The sequence below is a fragment of the Dipteris shenzhenensis genome, chromosome 8 (assembly GCF_047967505.1).
Source record: "Dipteris shenzhenensis isolate YYH24624 ecotype China chromosome 8, Dip_SZ_1.0, whole genome shotgun sequence".
NCBI lineage: Eukaryota > Viridiplantae > Streptophyta > Polypodiopsida > Gleicheniales > Dipteridaceae > Dipteris > Dipteris shenzhenensis.
Genome location: NC_141603.1, coordinates 7,687,701 through 7,708,430, shown reverse-complemented (window position 1 = coordinate 7,708,430; position 20,730 = coordinate 7,687,701). Strand labels below are relative to the sequence as shown.

At 41.4% G+C, this 20,730-nt stretch overlaps 1 protein-coding gene across 2 annotated transcripts; it reads right to left on the bottom strand.

Annotated features, from left to right (window-relative positions):
- Positions 1–17,371: 17,371 nt before the first annotated feature.
- Positions 17,372–20,262, bottom strand: LOC147899044 (putative pentatricopeptide repeat-containing protein At3g11460, mitochondrial). Of its 2 annotated transcripts, none has more exons than XM_087378723.1 (3): positions 19,977–20,262; positions 19,790–19,875; positions 17,372–19,696 (listed from the first exon to the last, which is right to left on the bottom strand). In XM_087378723.1, the coding sequence occupies exons 1-3, from the start codon at positions 20,203–20,205 to the stop codon at positions 17,390–17,392; spliced, it is 2,622 nt and encodes an 873-aa protein (XP_087234849.1). In that variant the 5' UTR covers positions 20,206–20,262; the 3' UTR covers positions 17,372–17,389. The 2 variants fall into 2 exon arrangements, with proteins under 2 accessions (XP_087234849.1, XP_087234850.1); XM_087378724.1 differs by having other exon boundaries at positions 19,790–19,871; positions 19,977–20,129.
- Positions 20,263–20,730: the final 468 nt, after the last annotated feature.

Here is a 20,730-nt window from a genome sequence, read left to right as displayed (position 1 = left end):
GATCCCATTGCACTGATCAAACCCCCCTTTCAGGGCTGAAGGATCATGAGCGTGACCTCCAATGGTAGAGGGTATGAGTCCGGAATCTCCGGATAGTTCCAGGGTCCTAACCTCCAGAAGTCCCGAAGTAAGGGACGCCCAGGCTGGAAGTTGGGAGCTGCTGGCCGGGAAGACGAGCCTCGTCCCTCAGGATCCCTCTTTGAGCAGACCTGTTGTGATGAGGAAGCAGAAGGGGGCATCGTTGTTCCCTTGGTTGATATCAAGGGTGTCAAAGCGGAAGAAGCTATTATTGAAGCGGAGAGGGGGGCGGCGGGAGAGTGAGAGGTAGGGATGCAGGGGACGGAGGGCGAGTGGTGAGAGTGACCATAGAAGGGGGGGCTAAGGGGGGAGGAGGGGGTGGGGGGAACCCTGGAGGGGGAGCGGGAAGTGAAGAGGAGGGGGAGGGGTCTTGGGGGGGGGGGGAGGGGGGGGAGGAGGGAAAAGGGTGACCACAGGTCCCCCCTGCTGATCAGGCTTTCCGGGGCTCTGGATCTCGGCTCCTCTATAGCCCTCATCAGGCTAGCATCTGCGGCTTCCGCCATCGTCGCATCTGGAGCTCCTGGGGCTCTCTGTTGCTGCAAGGGTGGGTGCAGAGGCTGAACTTCCAAAGCTGAAGGATCGGTTGGATGGACAGTGGCCTCTGTTGTTGGAGAGGTGGCTCCTGCTATTCCTCTTTCGAGGCCTCTCGGTCAACCCTGTCCCTCTCCCTGTGGTTGGCCCTCTGTCTGCGGCATTTGCGGGCCTGCTTGCTTGATTTCTTTTTCTTTTTAACCTGTGTCCAGTTCCCTTCCGAGGGGGTAACCCATGGGGTCTGAGACTCCTGCTGCTCCTACCTGAGAGGGTGCTGAACTGGGGTCTGCTGACTCTGCCTACTTTGTGGAGGAGGGGGGGAGGCGCACGAGGGAGGCCACAGGGGCAATCTCTGGCTAGGTGACCCATCTATCTGCATCGAAAGACACTGGTGTGGTAACCCAGAGATGTCCACCCTCTGGCAAAGTGTGCCTCCTTCCAGGGTCTCGAGAAGGATCAGCTCTAGGAGGGACTTCGGGCTCTCCACCACCAGTCTGATCCTGGGGACTCCATCATCTGCTAGAATGGAGGCGGTCGTCTCTTGCGGGGATTTGAGCGCTGTGCCAAATGCCCGACCAATGGAAGGGAGGATGGCCTTGGGGAGCCCTGGGAAGCGGAGTGTAACCGAAAACCTTGGAACATGGTGTGTCGTATCCATGTCCTCCACTGTGAACCCATGATACCAAGGAAAGAGGTAGACAAGGTGCGGGCCAAGGAGTATGGGGCTTTTCTCCACAAGTGTCGAGGTGGTGTCAGGGGAGCTCAGCTGGATGAGGAAAACACCTTGTCCATAGATGGTGACCTCTTGGATATGGTCGCCCTCTAATGTAAAGCTCGCCTAGATCCACTCTCGCACCTGTCTTCGTGTAGGTGTGAGGCCCACAATTCTGCCTACAAGCGCCTTGTCTTGGAGGGACTGAACTGCCCACTATACCTGTTGCTTGTTAGCTAGGGAAAGAACCTTAATGGTTGTGGGAGTCGAGGGTGCTGCCATAGAGCCCCTCTGGCCAGACCAAAGGTCACCACCAAGATTTTCTTTCACCGTAACAAACACGAATGCTCCCACTGCAGGGAGGCAAATGAAAAAGGGACGAAGTGGAGGAGAGAGAAGGAGAGGGTAGGGGGGGAAGGAGGGAGCAAGGGGAGGAGGAGAAGGAAGGAATGAAGAAATATAAGGAGGCGGGAGAGGTGGGAGAAGAGGAGAAGAAGAAGGTGGGAGGAGGCGGAATGGCACGAGGGGCATGTTGGTGGGAGGGTAGAAGGGTGATAGGAGGTGCGAGGCAGAAGGGAGGGGAGGCAAGGAGGTGGAAGGAGGGGGGGAGAGCAGCAAGGGGAGGCAGAGCGGGGAAGGTTACGGGCGGGGGGCGGAGGTGGAGCGGGGGAGAAGGCAGCAAGGGGAGGCAGGGGAAAAGGCAGGGCAGGGGGCGGAGGTGGAGCGCGGAAGGTAGGGCGGAGCGGAGAGGGGGGAGGGGCAAGGCGGAGCGAGGGCGAGGGCGAGTCAAGGAGGCAAGGTGGGCAACGGGTAGAGCAAATAGGCTACAAGCCGCCGCGGGCAGAGGGGGGGAGCTCACCGAGCAGCTCCTCCATTCGCCAAATTCTATGTTAGGATATCTTGTTGCTGTTGGTTGTGTTAAGTCCAGCATGAGTAGATTCTCTCTGAAACATTAGCTCTTACCATTTTTACTATCTCAAGAAGAACTAGATCATTAGGTGGATAGATGAGGTGCGTCACACATGCCAAGGATGTAGGATGAGATCGCATAGTGACATAAATGGAGGTATTGAAGAGAAGATAAATTGCATGAACTTGAGTTGAAAGAGTAAATGTGGTTGCAAATTGCAAAGAGGAATTGATTGAGGCGCATGGGGATTTACATGTCATACAAACAATGTTTCAATGAGCTTTGTAGTAATTCTTTGGGTTGATATTTTTTAAGTTTTGGGTTCCTTGCAGCCATAACCGCACCATGGAAATTTTGTTGTAGCTTAATGAGACAAGTTGATGTCTATAGGTGACAAGATCTCTTGCAAGTGTTTTGACAATAGGCTTAGAGAAGATGTAAGAGCAAGTTTGAAACAATAGGCATTCTTAAAATGGTATTGCTAGCACTTTTGTGATATATGGGTCATTTGGTAATGTTACATATGTTGTATGGTAGAAGTTAGTGGGGGTAAGGATATATGAATCCTAAACGTGGGACCCAAGACAATTGTAAATGGGCTTTATGGTCTTAGACCAACCCTTGCTAGGATAATGTGTACTACATCTTGCACATATGAGATGCAGTGTATGTTTTGTAGCAACTTGGTGTCTCCTTCCTCCTATACTTTAGCATGCATTGCCTTGGCACAATTTCAACTTCAACTTCAACTTGGGGCCTCTTTCCTCCTATGCGTGTGTTCCCCATGGTGGGTTGAGTGAATGTGAGGAGAATATCTTCTTTTCAAATTGACTAAGTGTGCTCATTTAAGGAGTGATACTTTCTTAGCTTGAGGATGCAATTAGCCAAGTGTAGCTTTGTAGCAACAATCAACCCTTACAAAGGTCTATCGCAACAATAGTGCCATGTATGTTTAAGTGCTCCAACAAGCATACTAACTTAATATACAATAGAGCCTCTCGTGCGCAAGTAGGCGCAGCGCAAGTAGGCACTAGTCAACAAAGAGACTCAAAAGAGCTCTAGAGGCTCGTTGAAGGGCTCTAATAGCAATAAAGACCATCTAAACAACAACATTATGGAAAGGCCCTTGAAGGGCTATGAGATGGGCAAAGTTGAGAGGTCTAGGCCGTCGGCTAGAAGGTTTTGTGTTTGAGCTTTGAGAGCCCTCATGACATTAGAATGTTCATAAAGGTGTGAGTTAAAAACATATCTTATGTCTCACCATGTGGAGTCGAGAGCCCATGTGGCTTTGCGGTTAGTCCCTTGTATTTCCAATAGCAATTATGACCTACTTGGAAAACCATTAAAGTTTTATTTGAGAAGCCCACAACCCACCACATCATCCTTGTGCTTTATGAGGATGGTTTCCTATACAATCGAGTATAGGGCCTCGTTGTTGGAATTTGACATATTATGCAAAGTGGCATCTCCAAATTCAAATGGCATGTCAATTGGGTGCTTAGGGATTAGTTTGATCCCCCCTAAGGTAAGTTCCAAGTTCATTTTTTGGCCTCTCTTTTTCAAAATGAATTTTAAAAAAATTTGCATGATTTGGTCATTTGAGGAAGCACCAAAAAGGATTAATTACCAAAGGCAAGATCTTTGGGCCTAAGAATCAGAATCTTGATTGAACAATAGGCACAAAAACTACATGTGCATATAAGGCAATAATTTTTACGTAATCCATAATTATCATGAGCATGAGCTTCAATGAAAACTATTGGCACATACTAAATTAAAGAATAGCAATTTAATTGTGGGATGATAGTTGTGCTCATTTGTTGGACAAATATTAGCACCCAACTAAGAATGCACCGTAAGTACCATAAGTAGAGAGTAATGCTTACGATGAATTGATATAAGGCAATAATTTTTACGTAATCCATAATTATCAAAAGAGCTCTAGAGGCTCGTTGAAGGGCTCTAATAGCAATAAAGACCATCTAAACAACAACATTATGGAAAGGCCCTTGAAGGGCTATGAGATGGGCAAAGTTGAGAGGTCTAGGCCGTCGGCTAGAAGGTTTTGTGTTTGAGCTTTGAGAGCCCTCATGGCATCAGAATGTTCATAAAGGTGTGAGTTAAAAACATATCTTATGTCTCACCATGTGGAGTCGAGAGCCCATGTGGCTTTGCGGTTAGTCCCTTGTATTTCCAATAGCAATTATGACCTACTTGGAAAACCATTAAAGTTTTATTTGAGAAGCCCACAACCCACCACATCATCCTTGTGCTTTATGAGGATGGTTTCCTATACAATTGAGTATAGGGCCTGGTTGTTGGAATTTGACATATTATGCAAAGTGGCATCTCCAAATTCAAATTGCATGTCAATTGGGTGCTTAGGGATTAGTTTGATCCCCCCTAAGGTAAGTTCCAAGTTCATTTTTTGGCCTCTCTTTTTCAAAATGAATTTTAAAAAAATTTGCATGATTTGGTCATTTGAGGAAGCACCAAAAAGGATTAATTACCAAAGGCAAGATCTTTGGGCCTAAGAATCAGAATCTTGATTGAACAATAGGCGCAAAAACTACATGTGCATATAAGGCAATAATTTTTACGTAATCCATAATTATCATGAGCATGAGCTTCAATGAAAACTATTGGCACATACTAAATTAAAGAATAGCAATTTAATTGTGGGATGATAGTTGTGCTCATTTGTTGGACAAATATTGGCACCCAACTAAGAATGCACCGTAAGTAGAGAGTAATGCCTATGATGAATTGATATCAGTTTAAGCTATAGACATTTTTCCCAGATGCCTGAACACCGTAACTTTTCCTTAAGAGATGTGTTGTCAAAAGCATTGAAAGGGTAGATGGTAATGAACTCCATTTATTAAGGAAAAACATTGGCCCACCATCTCAATCTTATAATAGTTGTGGCAACTTTGAAGATGCAAGATGATAATGTCGTGGTGAACCATCTAGCAAGATGAAAGTCTAAAAGGTAGATTGATCAAGAATAGTTGTGATATGAAGGTTCAGATTTGTGGACAAAATTCTCTAGAGCTTACCCCCTTCATTTGAAAGCCTCAGAGTAGTAGTGGCACGACTATCAAATCCAATGGATTGGTTGGTTTATTGATCCAAGAAGAGGATCGAAGATAAGGTATACGAGATGATTGATGAAGGTGCATTGGATGCTCAAATGTGTAATATGTAGTTCAACGGCTAGAAACTTTAAAGAAATGCACAGTATAGTCAGTCTTAATTAAAATTTGGACAAAGCATATGGGATCAAGGCCATAAAAAATGCCAATAGTCTAACACCAAGCAAAAGAACTAGCTAAGAGCAAGGTGAATTGTGGCAAGATAGACCCCAATGCAAAGGATTACTATGGCAAGCCTAAAAATTGGGTAAGGCAATAAAGGCTATTAGCCAACTTAGGGCGTACTTGTACACACCATACTTGTACCACCTTAAATAGCTCATTTTTTTTCTTTCGTTAGTGGCTTAATATCAAAAGCTTGAGGATCATGAGTTTTTTGACTAGAATTAGGGAAAAACAAGTCATCTTTATCATCTTGCATTTCATGTTTTCCCTTGTGCATATCTTCGTCGTGAAAGTGTGCCACTCCTTATTAAAGGTGATCATTTCTATTGGATTACCTAATTTATGAAGATCATTTCAAAAGTGGGACTTGAGCTTGCCCATTAGCACAACTTTTCAGTTGTTCATGAAATGCATGATAGAATGTGGCTACCTAATCTACAACTTTACCCTCTTATGAATGTAGATTCTTCACTATTGGAGTGAATGTAATATTTCCTTGAGACCAACATACTTGAACAAGAAAGGGTAGTACAACTTAAAATATTATTTTTGCAACTAAAATAGGGTATCCCTGTGATATAATTAAGCTACTTGGATGAAATAGGTGATTGCAACATTTTGTTATACAAAGCCCATGTGAAAGCTTACTTGATAAGCTCCTTCGTGATGGGCACAAGCTTTCCCTAAATATAGTAATTGTGTTGTCTTCAAAGCTATAAGTAGACTGACTAATTTGGTGGACTAGGTAAAAGTTAAACGACCATTTTAGTTGTGCAACATGTAAGAGGACTAAATGAGTGTTCATTGTGCTTATAAGTGTGATTCTCTACTTGGATAATTTATGTATTAAGAAAAATTTCAACTAGGACTGAGTGTTAATGAATGGAATTGTGTGAATAGATTCTTTAGTTTATGGTGATTCAATATATTTTCATTGGTTTGGGTTTGAGAAATAGATTCATCTCAAATGCTCAATTCTATTGGATAATCATAGATATCTTGCATGTGTTAAAAGGTATTACATGATTGTGTGTATGCACTTGTGTGCATGTGTCTATGTGTTTGTGTGTGAAGCATGGAGAAAAGGAATAAATGGGATAATCATGGCGATCATGCATGTGTTAAAAGGTCCTGCATGATTGTGTGTATGCACTTTTGTGTGTGTGTGTGTGTGTGTGTGTGTATGGGTGTGTGTGTGTGTGTATTCGTGTGTTAAGCATGGAGACAAGGAATAGATGTGATGCAATGGAAATGGAACAAGAGACATCCCTTTGGTATAACGACAAGTTATGATTGGGAAGTAGTTTGTAGTTGCATCAAGTCACTATATGCCATAGTTGATGGTGCTACTAATTTTTCTCATTAACTTGTAATTGAAGGTCTTACATTCAATGCATCTCAATCAAAAGCTTTGAAATCACAAATGGACATTGGGATGCCACTAAATGCATCCCATGAGAGTTCCAAGAAGGATTCACTAAGAGTGTTCAAGTGGTCCTCTCATTACTCTCAAAGAGCCATTTCACCACAAGTTATCATTGATCGATTAAGTGAACTTGGCCCATGTAGTTGTGTACTTTGACTTGTCATCTATAGCAAGGGCTAGTATACAAAACCAGGTGCAAATGCCACACCAAGACTTTTTTTTGGAGATATTTCCTTGTAACCATCAAATACAATGCAACCAACTTCACGTACAAGTGCTTCTTGCCATCTCTCCACTTGATTTTCTCAATCTTAGGCATCTCAAAAATTGTTAGTCAATGTTTTCCAAGATCGTCTGACTCTGTTGAATTTCTTGGGCTCAATCCAATAAGCAATAACCCATATACTTCATGGAAGTCTTATTGAAAAACATCCTCACTTGTGGCAAATCTACATATAGATCTTGCGAATGGGTGACAATGCATTGAGAAATGCAGCGTGTTACCCATAATAGACTTGAGATTTTGAGATTATGGGGCACCAAAAACATATTTTAACCTAACTAAAGAGAATATAGCTTCCTTTGATCTAGCCCACAGCATCAATGGTTCACTTTAATACTGAACTTTCATTGATGACAACATCATATATTGTTGGGTCTACTTTCTGAAAGAGAAATATGAAGTCTTTTCCAAAGTTCAAGAATTCAAAGCCATGGTAGAAAACCAGACAGGTAGAAGCATCTTTCGAATTAGTATTGGGCAAAAGCAATAGCCACTACAAATTAGTTACTTAATCGGCTTCCGACTGAACCGATTTAGGGTATGACACCTTATGAAGCATTCACTGGGGACACAAGCCACACATTGGGCATCTCTGCATATTTGGTTGCATAGTATATGCCCACATACATGATGATCATCTCGCAGGAAATTGGATGCGAAGTCACGTAAATGCATCATGGCTGACTACAATGAAGAAAGCAAAGCATAAAAGTTGTATGATCCCATCAACCGCAAGGTCATTATCTCTAGAGATATAATCTTTGATGAGGAATCAGAATGGAAAACCTCAAATACACAGGAGATAGACACACCGATCACTCAGTCATCTACAAAAAAGGTTGATGAAGAAGAGCAAGAATTGTCAGAAACACCCCAAACAAAGCCATATCAGCTCAGACGGTCTACTAGGGAAAGTAGGCCACCAGCCAGATTGCATGCTCAGAAAGGTAAAGCAATTCAGGTTGAATCCACCAACTATGCTCTTATGACTACCATCATGGCTACATAAGAGCAATGTACTTCGAAGATGCAGTAAACAAGCCAGAATGGCAAACTGATATAAATAAAGAAATGGATGCTTTGTACAAGAATAATACTTGGAAATTATGCAACCTTCCACTAGGAAAGAAGGCCAGAGTAAACAAATGGGTATACAAAGTGAAGTACAATCCAGATGGAAGTATTCAAAGATACAAAGCCAGACTAGTTTGCAAAAGGATTTGTACAGCAATATGGTTAGGATTATGATGAGACTTATGCTCCAGTAGCAAAGATGGATTCCATACGGTTCTTGATATCACTAGCAACACTCAGCAGATGGAATGTGTAGTGGAAGAGTTTACCTTTTGGTTTTAGTGGTATCAAAGCTTTGGTCATGCTCTTGTGGAGGGAAGAAAAGAAAAGAAAATTTGTGTGACAAGAGCTGCTCAGATGTCTACCTTGGAGGGGAAGGAGAGTGGTCGAATCAAAAGAGTCTTGAAAGAGCTTGCCTCAAAGTTTGTGACATTAAGGCTGAGTTCAGTACTCAAAAAGGACACCTTAAAAAGAGAAGCTTTGTGGAGAAATACTTGAAGCTGCACCTCTGATTGTGCACCTCGAATTCAAGTTCTCTTTCTCTCTGCCTGCGAGCCGCATGTTCCTTTCCTCTGTTTTCACGCTCAACACAACCTGCAACAGCTATCGTGTCACTGTTTGTGACACTATGTATCTCTACATAGCCTTGGAGCAGCCGCCACTATGAATGCAAAAGTACTTTGGAGTCCGACTGAGCTTGCATCTCATTCCATGCGCTAGTTTGTATCATCACCCGAGCCCATTGAGTCATCTGACATCAAGATTTGACCCAGCTCTATTCTCTCTGTTCAGCTAATGCCCATCAGGCCCTACATCTCCTCTGCCTCACGAGTCGCTCCTGCAAGTAATCGAATTTTGCCTTGCCATGCCTTCATGAATTACAGAGTTTGCATCATCTAGGGGTAATAGACCATGCTGCCCATGTATTAAATAGCGTCGCCCGCTACAAACTTCCATAATTCCATAGCCTGCGACCCTTTGGCTCTGCATGCAATACAGTCGTGCTCTTTTGGACTTCAAAAATAGTTGTCGAGTGGCTTAGGCCCTCATTGCCCTCAAAAGAATAAGCGTTGAGGGGACTTTGGGAGGGGAACCTGAGATCATCATGACATACAGGTTGCTAAATTGCCAAGTTAAATACTTCTTTGACCATATACAAAGGTTAAGAGAATAAGACCCCAAGGTCCATATTTTACTCCATTAAAAAAAAAAAGGAGCTCTAAAGTTCTAAAAAAGAAGACATTTTTCTTTTGGTGATCTCAAACACAAGTGCAAGTCCACTCCATCGACCATCAAAGGTGTACAAAAAAAAAGAAAGAAGAGCAAAGCAAAATCTGAGGAAGCTCGAATCAACAAGGCAATTTGGAACCACGAAATCACCGTGCAATTAATTGGAGACGACTACAAAGCGACTTCACACAAAGACGACTACAAGCGACTTCATCAATCATATATCTCCCACTCTAGTCTTTTCTATGTCCAATCAAAGAGTGAGATAAGTGATTTCTTTTGCTTTATATTTCATATACTTAGTATCATCTGCCATCTCTCTTACCATACATTCAAATTACACTTTTCAATCCGTTTAAATTTTCATACACTTAGTAACCCTATTTCCCTCCGCTATGCTTTATTTGTATTTATCGCATTATCATGGCGAATCAACCTACAACCACCCATGCTTCAAGAGCAGTTAGACACACTTCAGGCACAGTTGGCCGATGAGCAAGAGCATAGGGAGAGATTGGAAAAGAAAATCAATGGTAAGAAAAGGAAGAGGCATTCATCTGACGATGAGTCATCCGACGATGATTGCAAAGATGATCCTATTATCAGGATAGTCAAAGCCACACTAAGAGCACAGAATTCGAGAAAGGGGAGTAAGATAAGTAGAAAATCTTTCTTGTTTTAAAATTTCAATGGAAAGAAAGAAGCACGCACTGTCTTGTCTTGGATCAGTCAGCTAGATGATTACTTTTCAAGGGAGAAATTCTCTGAAACAGATAAGATTAAATGTGCTGCAAATCATTTAGTTGAGAGTGTTGCACTTTGGTGGAGCATCACTAAGCACCGTAAAAGGCGACCAAAATCTTAGAAGTCCTTTCCAAAGCTCATCAAAAGAGATTTCCTTCCCTCACACTTCAAAGCAAAAAGCAGACAACAGTGGGATACTTTCAGGAAATTCGATAAAGAAATGATCTCCACTTACACTGATAGGTTTTGGCAAATGTTGGTCCAACTACACTCCTTAGAGAAAGTGAGTGAGCAAGATCAACGAAGAAATTATGTGGCACGTCTAAAATCTAAGTTAAGAGCCGAGATTTAACATGTTTCATCCTCGCTCACTGAACTTTGTGATTTCTCTTGCAATGAATTGTGAGAGGAAGAATGGGATCCCAAAAAGGGGAAAGATTTGGAACAGCCTGTACCCTTTTATAAGAAAAAGAGGTTTGATAAAAAGCCCTTCTTTAAATCTAAAACTGGTTTTGTTCCACAGAAGATAGATTCTTCTTTGAAGCCGAATGGTAGAAAATTTCTGAAGAAAGAAATAAGGTGTTTCAGGTGCAACAAGGTGGGAGATATAGCTACTGAATGTCCCAAAAGAAAGAAGACCCCGATGGCGAAAGTGCACATGATCAAGGACGAAGCAAGAGGGAGGTAAGTATAATTGTCATGCTCTTCTGAAAATGAAAGGTCTCATTAATGGTGGCAAAGAGGTTGTTATTCTACATGACGATGGTAGTACACATGATTTCATTTCGGAAAGAGCCTTAGCAAAGCTAAACCTAGAGTCATTCCCATCTAACTATAAGGTCAAAGCTGCTTTTACCAAGAGAAAGTATAATTGCACTAGAGAAGTCAAGAATCTTGAAATTCCAATCAAACCATACAAGGATTGATGAGACTTTCTAGTGGCACCCCTATAGGGAGTTGATATCATCTTAAGAATGCCATGGAGACATCAATATAATCCTAAGATAGATTACGATTCACACCATATGTGGATTGAGAAGAACAAACAAGAAATATGTTTGAAAACTTCTATGAAACTTGAGATCAGTCCTTTACTCAACCATACACTTGATGAATGCAGTAATGGCTACTCATCCAAACACTAAGCCTATACACCAAAAGTTTCTTTCTCAAAATTTTGATTGTTTCTTAGAGGATTTACCACCTGGATTACCCCGTTCTCGACTTGAAGATCATAGCATAGAAATCCTACTAGGCGAACTCCACCTTTCAAAGCTCCTTATAGAGTTAACCAGCTAGAGAAAAAGGAAATTCAAAAGCAAGTGGAGGAACTAATAGAGAGAGGATTGATAAGACCCAGTAGTCCTCCTTATGGAGCACCTGTCTTATTACTAAAAGAAGAATGGAACCTATCGAATGTGCATAGACTATCGTGCACTAAACAAAATCACAGTGAAGAACAAATACCCAATCCCTAGGATTGATGATCTTTTGGACAAATTGAAAGGGGCTAGGTCTTCAGTAAGATAGATCTCAAATCCGGCTATCATCAAGTTGGAATGGTAGAAGAGGATATATAAAAGACTGCCTTTAGAACTCAAACAGGACATTATGAATTCCTAGTTATGCCTTTTGGGCTAACTAATGCTCTAGCTACTTTTAGTAGAATGATGAACTGAATCTTTCTTAAACACCAAGATTGTGTGGTAGTATTTTTTGATGATGTTCTAGTGTTTAGCGAAGACACTGAGAAGCATAAGGAACATCTGAAGCTAGTCTTTTCACTCTTGAAAAAAAATCAAGTGTACATAAATCCTGAAAAGAGTAGTTTCTTTCAAGATTAAATAGAGTATTTGGGTCACATTGTGTTCGCCGATGGGATTCGAGTAGATCCAAAGAAGATTGAATGCATAGTCACATGGCCTAAACCATGAGATATACACGAATTAAGATTATTCTTGGGATTGTGTAGCTTTTATAGAAAGTTTGTCAAGAATTTCGCATACATTGCACATCCATTGACAGATCTTCTTAGAAAAGCTTAGCATTTCTTATGGACCGAGCGTCAAGATAAATCTTTTGCAGCTTTGAAAGAAGCTCTCACGCACGCTCCTGTGTTGCAACTACCCGATTTCTCTAGACCATTCTTTGTAGTTGGAACCGATGCTAATGGATATGGAATTGGAGCCATGCTTATGCAAGATGGACATCCTATATATAGCAGATGAGAGTTGAAAATTAACACCAACAAAATGTAATTATAGTACATATGATAAAGAATTAACCGCTGTTGTGCATGCCTTACGAATGTGGAAACATTATTTGATGGGAGCTGAGTTTCTTATCAAAACTGATCGCAAAGTATCAAGCATTTGTTGACTCAGCCACTAATATCCGATAGGCATATCAAGTGGGCATCATTTATACAGAGTTTTTAGCCCATGATTCAGTATCAACATGGAAAAGAAAATGTAACTGTTGCTGATGCTCTTAGTAGAAAGCCAAGTATTAATCGCATCACTGCTGCTGTAGTAGAGACCTAGCCTTTCGAAGGTATAAAGAATTCTTACCAAGAGGATCCAGACTTTTCAGATATATGGAACAAATTAAAGAATAATAAATACTATGTTGGACTATTCATGCAATGATGGGTACCTCTTTAATCAAAAGAAATTATATATCACTCGACCCTTTGGACAAATTGTAATGGAAGAAATGCACCAACCACCATATATGGGACATAGGGAAGTGACTGCCACTTTACAAGTGATAGCAAGAGAATCTCATTGGCCTACTATAAGAAAAGATGTGGCTAAGTTTGTAGCCGAATGCATCACTTGTCAGAAGATCAAGAGTTATAAAGGAAAAACCCGTGGATTGCTAATGCCTTTACGTATTCCTACACAACCTTGTGAACAAATATCCATGGATTTCATAATAGGTTTTTCTACTACAACGAATCAAAATGATATGATATAAACGATAGTAGATCGCTCTAGTAAGCAAGCTTATTTCATCCCATGCAAGAAGACTTTAAAAGCTCAGCAAGATGCACATTTATTCATCAAGCATATCTTTGTTCATCATGGCTTGCCAAAGATTAAATTGTCTAACCGAGATTCAAAGTTTTGCAGTAATTTTTGGATAGCATTATTTCATAATCTAGGCACTAAGTTAGATTTCTCATCGACTTTTCATCCAGAACCTAATGGACAAACTGAAGTCACAAATAGTACTATTTTGGACATGTTAATAGCTTATGTGGGAAGTCAACCAAAGACTTGGAACAAATATCTTCACCTCTTACAACTTGCTTATAATAATACTCCTCATTCTGCAACTAGAAGAGCACCCTTTGAGATCATCTATGGGAAAGTTTTACCTATTCCAATCACACAATTGACCCATAGAGTAGAGGCAGCAGATGCATTTACCCATGACTATCAAAATATTCTCAAAGAGGTTAGAGAAGCCATTGCAATCACTCAAGAGAAGTACACAAAACAAGCTAATAAGAAACGAAAACACATGCTTTTTAAAGAAGGTGATTATGTACTTCTTTGGATTAAGCAAAGAAGATTGAAGAGCGTTGAGGAATGGCCAGTAATCAAGATGTCCCCTCATTTTTATGGATCTTTCAAGGTGATTCAGAAAATCAATGATCTAGCTTATAGGCTTGAATTACCTGATAATTGGAAAATACATAAAGCTTGTCATATCAGCCTCTTAAAGCCCTTCAAAGACCTTTACCTATTCATCCTGTGAAGAGGCTCCATTGATTGTTGATGAAGAAGAAATACTAGAACCTAACTACATTATTGATCATCAACAGACCTCGACCCAAAGAAAATGTCTATACTAATAAATATTCGCTCAAATTTAAGAATCATTCGAGAGAAGATGCTCAGTGGTGGATGCCTGAGTGGTTCTTTCGAACTTTTCTAGACCTCATCAGTTCCTATAATCAAACACGCAACTGAGGTCAACTGCAATCCAAGCAAGAGGGATGTTACGAAAATTATATTTATGATATATCTTGCTTAGGATATTATTATTTTAGTCAAGTGACTATATAAAAGTACTCCAGAGGAGCACACTGGATGCGGCGGGGGTCCTAGTGGATACTTTGTGTGGTTAGTTGGGGATGCCTAACTAGCTTGTGTTTTGCCATGCTAGATGGTCAGTATTGTGGGTGATTCCATGTTAATACTAATATCACTAGTGTTATTGGTGTTGTGCTTGCTTATTGTGCTTTAAGCGCGGTTATGTTGGGATCGGTTGATTCGGTGATTCGTTCAATCGATTGTCAATAACTAATGTAATTGGCAGCTTGAGTACAGGTGATGGAACTCATAGCGAGGATTGGAGTTAGTGCGAGCGTACCGATCGAGGTGTTGCACAGTGCATTATTTATGGCCATGGGCCAATTCCGTATTTCTTTATTATTGCAAGTTTGAGCAATATATTTTGGAGTGGACTTAATTCAATTTTGGTCCCAAAGATGGCTGTGTAAAGCAAATTCCTCATTTTGGAAGAGACGGATAATTTTTACTCCTGGTGCTTTTATGAAATATCATAAATACCCTAGATGAGAAAGCGTGAGCCACTCATCTATGGGGGGGGAGATTGTACCCAATCTGCTGTCGCTTTCATGGTGTGATTTGTGTTCTTCTTCTTTAATTGATTAAGTGGTGAATTTTGTGTGGAAGAGTTTACCTTTTGGTTTCAATGGCTTTGTAAAACTTACTACATAGAGACTAGTATGCCTTGCTTCGAGGTCTCTCCACACCATGAGTAGTGGATTGTGAAGATTAAGGTTGTCAAGCACATTTCATTGGGGATGCTTAGGGTGGATCCTAAGAAATGAATGACTCTAGATATTGCAAGTCACCTTTTTTTATCAAGAGGCATTGATCCTAGTGGCGGCTGTATAAGACCAATCAAAGAGATTGATTGTAATGTAGAAAACGACAATACCGACACTTGGCATTTTATGTTTGGGTTTTGTATAACATAACTTCTATTACATTGTTATTCTCTCAGGAAATGCTCTAGGAATTTATTATTATTTTTGTTTTATTGGGGGGTCATTGTTTAATAAGCCTTGATGAGAAATTATGTTGCCTTCCTCCTCCTACGATTCAACTTGTTCTAATAATAAAACACTTCAAAAATCCAAGAATCAATCCCAGCCTCGATCCTCAGCTAATGAGATGAGACTGGCATCTATTTGATGGCAATACCTAATGTGTCTAGGCATGAAACACACACACACACACACACGCACGCACGCACGCACGCACGCATGCATGCACACACGTGCACACACACATACCTGCATGCACGTGCACAGGGGGGGGGGGAGAGAGAGAGAGAGAGAGAGAGAGAGAGAGAGAGAGAGAGAGAGAGAGAGAGAGATAGAGAGAGAGAGAGAGAGAGAAGCATTTGGATTTACGGCCTTTTTAATCACTACACTTGCACCATCGTGTTCTGATCCAGGAAAATTTCGAGCCATCTTGAATGCAATGAATCTTATAACAAAGTAAAAGGGTCTATTGCCTGAAAATTGAGATGCCACTCCGTTTGACCAAAATCAATGCCTTATGAAGCGTATGCCTTGATCTTTAAGCCAATGGCAATGGAGCAAAAAACAATGTTGTAAATAAAGAGTGCCATGTGCTTTGTCATCAGATAGGTAAAATGCATTGTATTGATCATTTCATCATTTGCGCCGATAAGTAATATCAACAAGGATTGCACATTGATCAGTATGCAATGCATGGATTGAAATTCATTTTGCTCTTTCAATGATTAATTCTTCACAAAATCCACGAGATATATTGAAATGTAGGGAAGTTCGTCAAACACTCCCTAAATTGATTCACCTACCACTTGTATATGAAGTTGTTTGATAACCTTGGTTATATAATCCTTTAACATTGATAACATGTTATTGTTTGGCATCTCTTTGACCAATAAGACTTTGTGACTTTTCTTTTGTTTCTATTTGTTTAGCGTAACACCAATATCCTCAACACCCTACACCACCACTTTTTTTGGCATCTCTACTTTTCACCATGGACATGGTGCAAATTTTGTACATCACACCTTTCACAATCTCCCATAATCATGGAATGTTGAGTTTTTGTGCTTGGCACAAATGCATGATTCCCGCAACTATGTGACTCCACCAAGGCATGCTCATGTGCTTTTGCCTATTCCTACTTATTAAAAGCATTTTGCAAAGACAAGAACTTGATACTCATTATCATCTATATGTGATATATGAAGCAACGCATGTTTTTGTCCTTAAGCTTGTGTACAAATAAGGGTTTTAGCTTCTCAAAGGATCACTGTCCCCAATTCCAATAGAGATGCGTAGATATGCAGCTTTGAACCTCATGAAGGACTTTGCCTGCATGAATAAAAAAACATGAGAATACTAGTTGTGAAAATTGCATATGCTATATAGCTTACTCTGTGCTGTGTAGAGTACATTGTGCATATAGCACAATGAATGTAATATATTATGCATATAGCACATTGAATGTACCAAATTGTATGTTCCTTATAGCACACTATATGTGCTATATAGCCCCCTACATGTGGGATATAGTGCACCATATAAGCACAATAATTGTGGCACATATATGTGCTATATATCCCACTACATGTGCTATATAGCACATTATATAAAACACAATAATAGTGGCATACTATAATGTTATATCCCACTATATGTGCTATGAACTGGTTTTTTAAGTGCAAGCAGGGTAGGGGGGAAGGTGGATTCCGATCATAGCCTCTCATTATTTCACCTGAAGTGAGTAAAAAGTAGTCACAACCTTGTAAAGAGGGGCATATATATCTCAGCATTGGTACTTATTAGACAATACCATCATTTTCTAGTTCCACAAGCAATGTGATAGGCCTTCATTATCATAGTCACATTCTATCTTGTCTCTTTGCTTAAATCGCTTTCACAGCAATGATTGGACACGACGATAAACTAATTTCATAATTGAGTTATTATCTATCTTTGTTTTTTTCATATAAAGGGTCTGTATTGCACAAGAACAAATCACCACATATCTCTGCAGGAACACAAATTGTCCTTAAAGTGATGGATACAACAATCATCTCGGACAATGATCTCTCGTTTTTCAATCCTAGATATGATCTTACTTACATCGTGACAATCATTGCACATCCTCGAGTTTTTTATCACATGCAATGTTTGTCCCTGTCCAGTGTTGAGAACTCCAAAAGCTATAGCAAATTTCTCTGCATGCCCGCATAATGCAGCTTCCTTTTGCTGATAAGAGCTGGGTGTCAATAAGTTTGATGCCCTGATGCTTGAGCTCCAAACTTCTAGCATTGTTGTAATTTCCTTACTTTGGTTGTCACCCACCACAAACTCATGCACCTTCTTGTTCACTTCTATCAAAGCACATGCAGGCTTGTTCCTTGCCCCTACATGTTTCCTCAACTCCTCTATGCTATATGCATCATCCCACCTGCCAACACTAGCATACATGTTTGCAATGAGCACATATGAACCAGCATATTCTGGATACATCTGGACAACCTGCTGAAAGCATCTATGTCCTTGTTCTGCTTCCTCATAAGTTTTGCAGGCACTAAGTAAAGCTGTCCATGTTCCCACAGATGGAGGACACCAGATTTCAAGAAATTCCTCTGCCTCATACAAATGTCCTGATCGGGCAAGAAGATCAATCATGCATGTGTAGTGCTCTATTCTTGGTCCAATGCCAAATTCTTGCTGCATCACCTTAAAATACTCCTGGCCTTTGCATACAAGGTCGGTTTGGCTGCATGTAGTAAGAAGCAACGTGAAGATAATAGCATCAGGCTTCATTCCCTGTTGCTGCATGTCCTCAAAGCATTGTACTGCCATGCTACCCTCATGGTTCATGCCACATCCTCTTATCATTGCACTCCACAAGATAATGTCCCGAACTTGCAGTTTGTTAAAAACTTCCCATGCCTCTGAAAGTGAGCCACATCTGGCATACATGTCGATTAAGGCACTGCTGATAGAAGGATCTCCTTCAAGTCCCTTCCGTGAAATCTCATCATGCATCTCTCGTCCCTTGCTTACAGCTCCCATGCAGCCACAAGCTTTCAGGATACAAGCAAGCGTGATAGTGTCTGGACATATTCCCTCAAGTTGCATCCGTTCAAAACATTTCAGCACTTCCTGAACAGGCCCATGTTCAGTATATCCTGCAATTAGTGCATTCCATGATACAACATTTCGAACTGGCAGCTTGTCGAAGACTTTCTGTGCCTCTGAAATTGAGCCACATTTTGCATACATGTCAACCAAAGTGCTGCCAACAAACAGCTCTCTTCCAAGCCCTTGCTTTGCCATCTCAGCATGTATTTCTCGGCCCTTTTCTATCGCTCCCAAGCTGCTACAAGCTTTCAAAACACAAATGAATGTGACATCATTTGGACAAATGCCGTTCAGTTGCATTTGTTCAAAACATTTCAGCGCTTCCTGACCAGGTCCATATTCAGCATACCCTGCAATTAGTGCATTCCATGAGACGACATCTTGAACTCGCAGCTTGCTAAAGACTTCCCGTGCCTCTGAAAGTGAGCCACATTTGGCATACATGTCAATTAAAGTGTTTCCAACGAACGGTTCTCTTTCAAATCCCTTCTGTGCAATCTCAGCATGTATTTCTCGGCCTATTGCCACGTCTTTCAGCCTAGCACAAGCTTTTGGTAGGGCCATCAGCGTATAGCTGTTAGGATGAACACCAGCCTCTTGCATTTTCTCGTACAGCTTGAGAGCATACTGCACTGGCCCGCATTGGATATATCCTAACATGAGAGACGTCCATGAATGTACATTCCGATGTATCAACCTATCAAAAACCTGCTGAGCATGCGAGACACTTCCACATTCCACATACATTGGCACAATGTAATTCCCAACAGCCCTATGTGTTTCCAACCCATTTTTGCAAATGAGCGCATGCACATGCTTGGCATTCGCTAGGCTTCTTTTTCTCCTGGACTTTTGCAAGATGCAGATAAAGTTCTCAGGGGGAGGCTGCTCCATTATTTGGTCCAACATACTGAGCGTCTCCTCTAAGCTCAACATACCCCAATCATGGCTCTCTTGTGGTGGTTGTGCGTCTGATTGTACTCCGGTTCCCCTAACGATGGCTGGGCACATGCAGGTGGACGGTGCTAGCTCCTCCAGAAGGCCAGGGGATACTTTGTCTGCAGTGGCTTCCTGGCTTTCCCCACTTCTCTCCAGCATAATTTCAACCCAACCGGCGTTGTACCAGCCATCTATGCACGGAGCCTCCTTAGCATTTTTATCGCTTACATCTAGGGCCCTTCTTCTTGTCTGTCACAACTCAATAAAGGTAATCAGAAAACCTAGTTAAAGATCTCTACAGCCTTAGAACTTTTTGCCTTGCCCAACATATTCGTCACTTACTTTGTTCTTTCTGCTTTTCCACGACTGAGAGGAATCCACCGAGTATTCCTTCCTTAATCGCTTTCTGAGTGATCTGCACTCCCTGACTGCCGATGGGAACACAATAAAAATGTGCTCCACAAAGAAATTCGTTGATAACAAGGAGAAATTATTGACATACTACGAAAGGAAGGAGTATGCTGCACACCTGTTTGAGGAACAGAAAAGCAGCATCCTGGCGGACTACTGCTCCACTCCCTTTTGGTAAAGAGAGGACCCAAAGATGGAAATGCAGGGGAGATGATAGCGAGCTGGTGCAAGGTCCCTTCTGCTAGTAGTGCTTCTCCTGCTCTGGCGTAGAGCCTGGTATCGTCTTGGCAAAGGCCTGAGATTAAGAATTTGGATGGATAGACCTCTGAACTTGAATTTGACAACATGGCTTGTACTCCCAATCACAAAAGGAGGACAAGAAGAAGAAGCATTCAATGATTAGCACTCTTACGTCCAATAGACTTTTATGGGAACTAGAGAACTACTTATGTATGTGTGTGGTGTGGGTGTATGTATGCGCTCATCTGTGCGCCCACCTGTGTACATGTTCAACTTCGGATAGTACACTCCATCATTATGGCATACGTGCAATTTTATTTGCCTCTTCTTCCCTGGTCTTTCAAGCATTTGGCTTCCTATATCTCCCAGGCTATGGAGATATTTTGGAAAAGCAAATCTCATAAAAAGGCTTTGCGACTACTACCTATGCAGTCTATTTGTTCACCTAAGACTCATGGGGGGCTTAATATTCTCAATCTCCAGGTTCATATGTTGGCAAGAAAGAGCACTATGATTGCTGATTTTCTTCAGCAAAAACAGCCATGGGCTATTATGTTAGCAGCTATGTGTGGAAGCATGGCGTCCCATGCATATGGGCATTGGATTACTGATCACTGGGAAGCCGTCATGTC

Excerpts from the sequence above, each read along its gene's own strand:
- LOC147899044 (XM_087378723.1), bottom strand. The coding sequence starts at position 20,205 with ATGTTGTCAAATTCAAGTTCAGAGGTCTATCCATCCAAATTCTTAATC. Across the intron at positions 19,876-19,976 it reads CTTTTCTGTTCCTCAAACAG|TCAGGGAGTGCAGATCACTC; the intron begins GTGTGCAGCATA and ends TCCCATCGGCAG. Across the intron at positions 19,697-19,789 it reads GGAAAAGCAGAAAGAACAAA|ACAAGAAGAAGGGCCCTAGA; the intron begins GTAAGTGACGAA and ends GAGTTGTGACAG.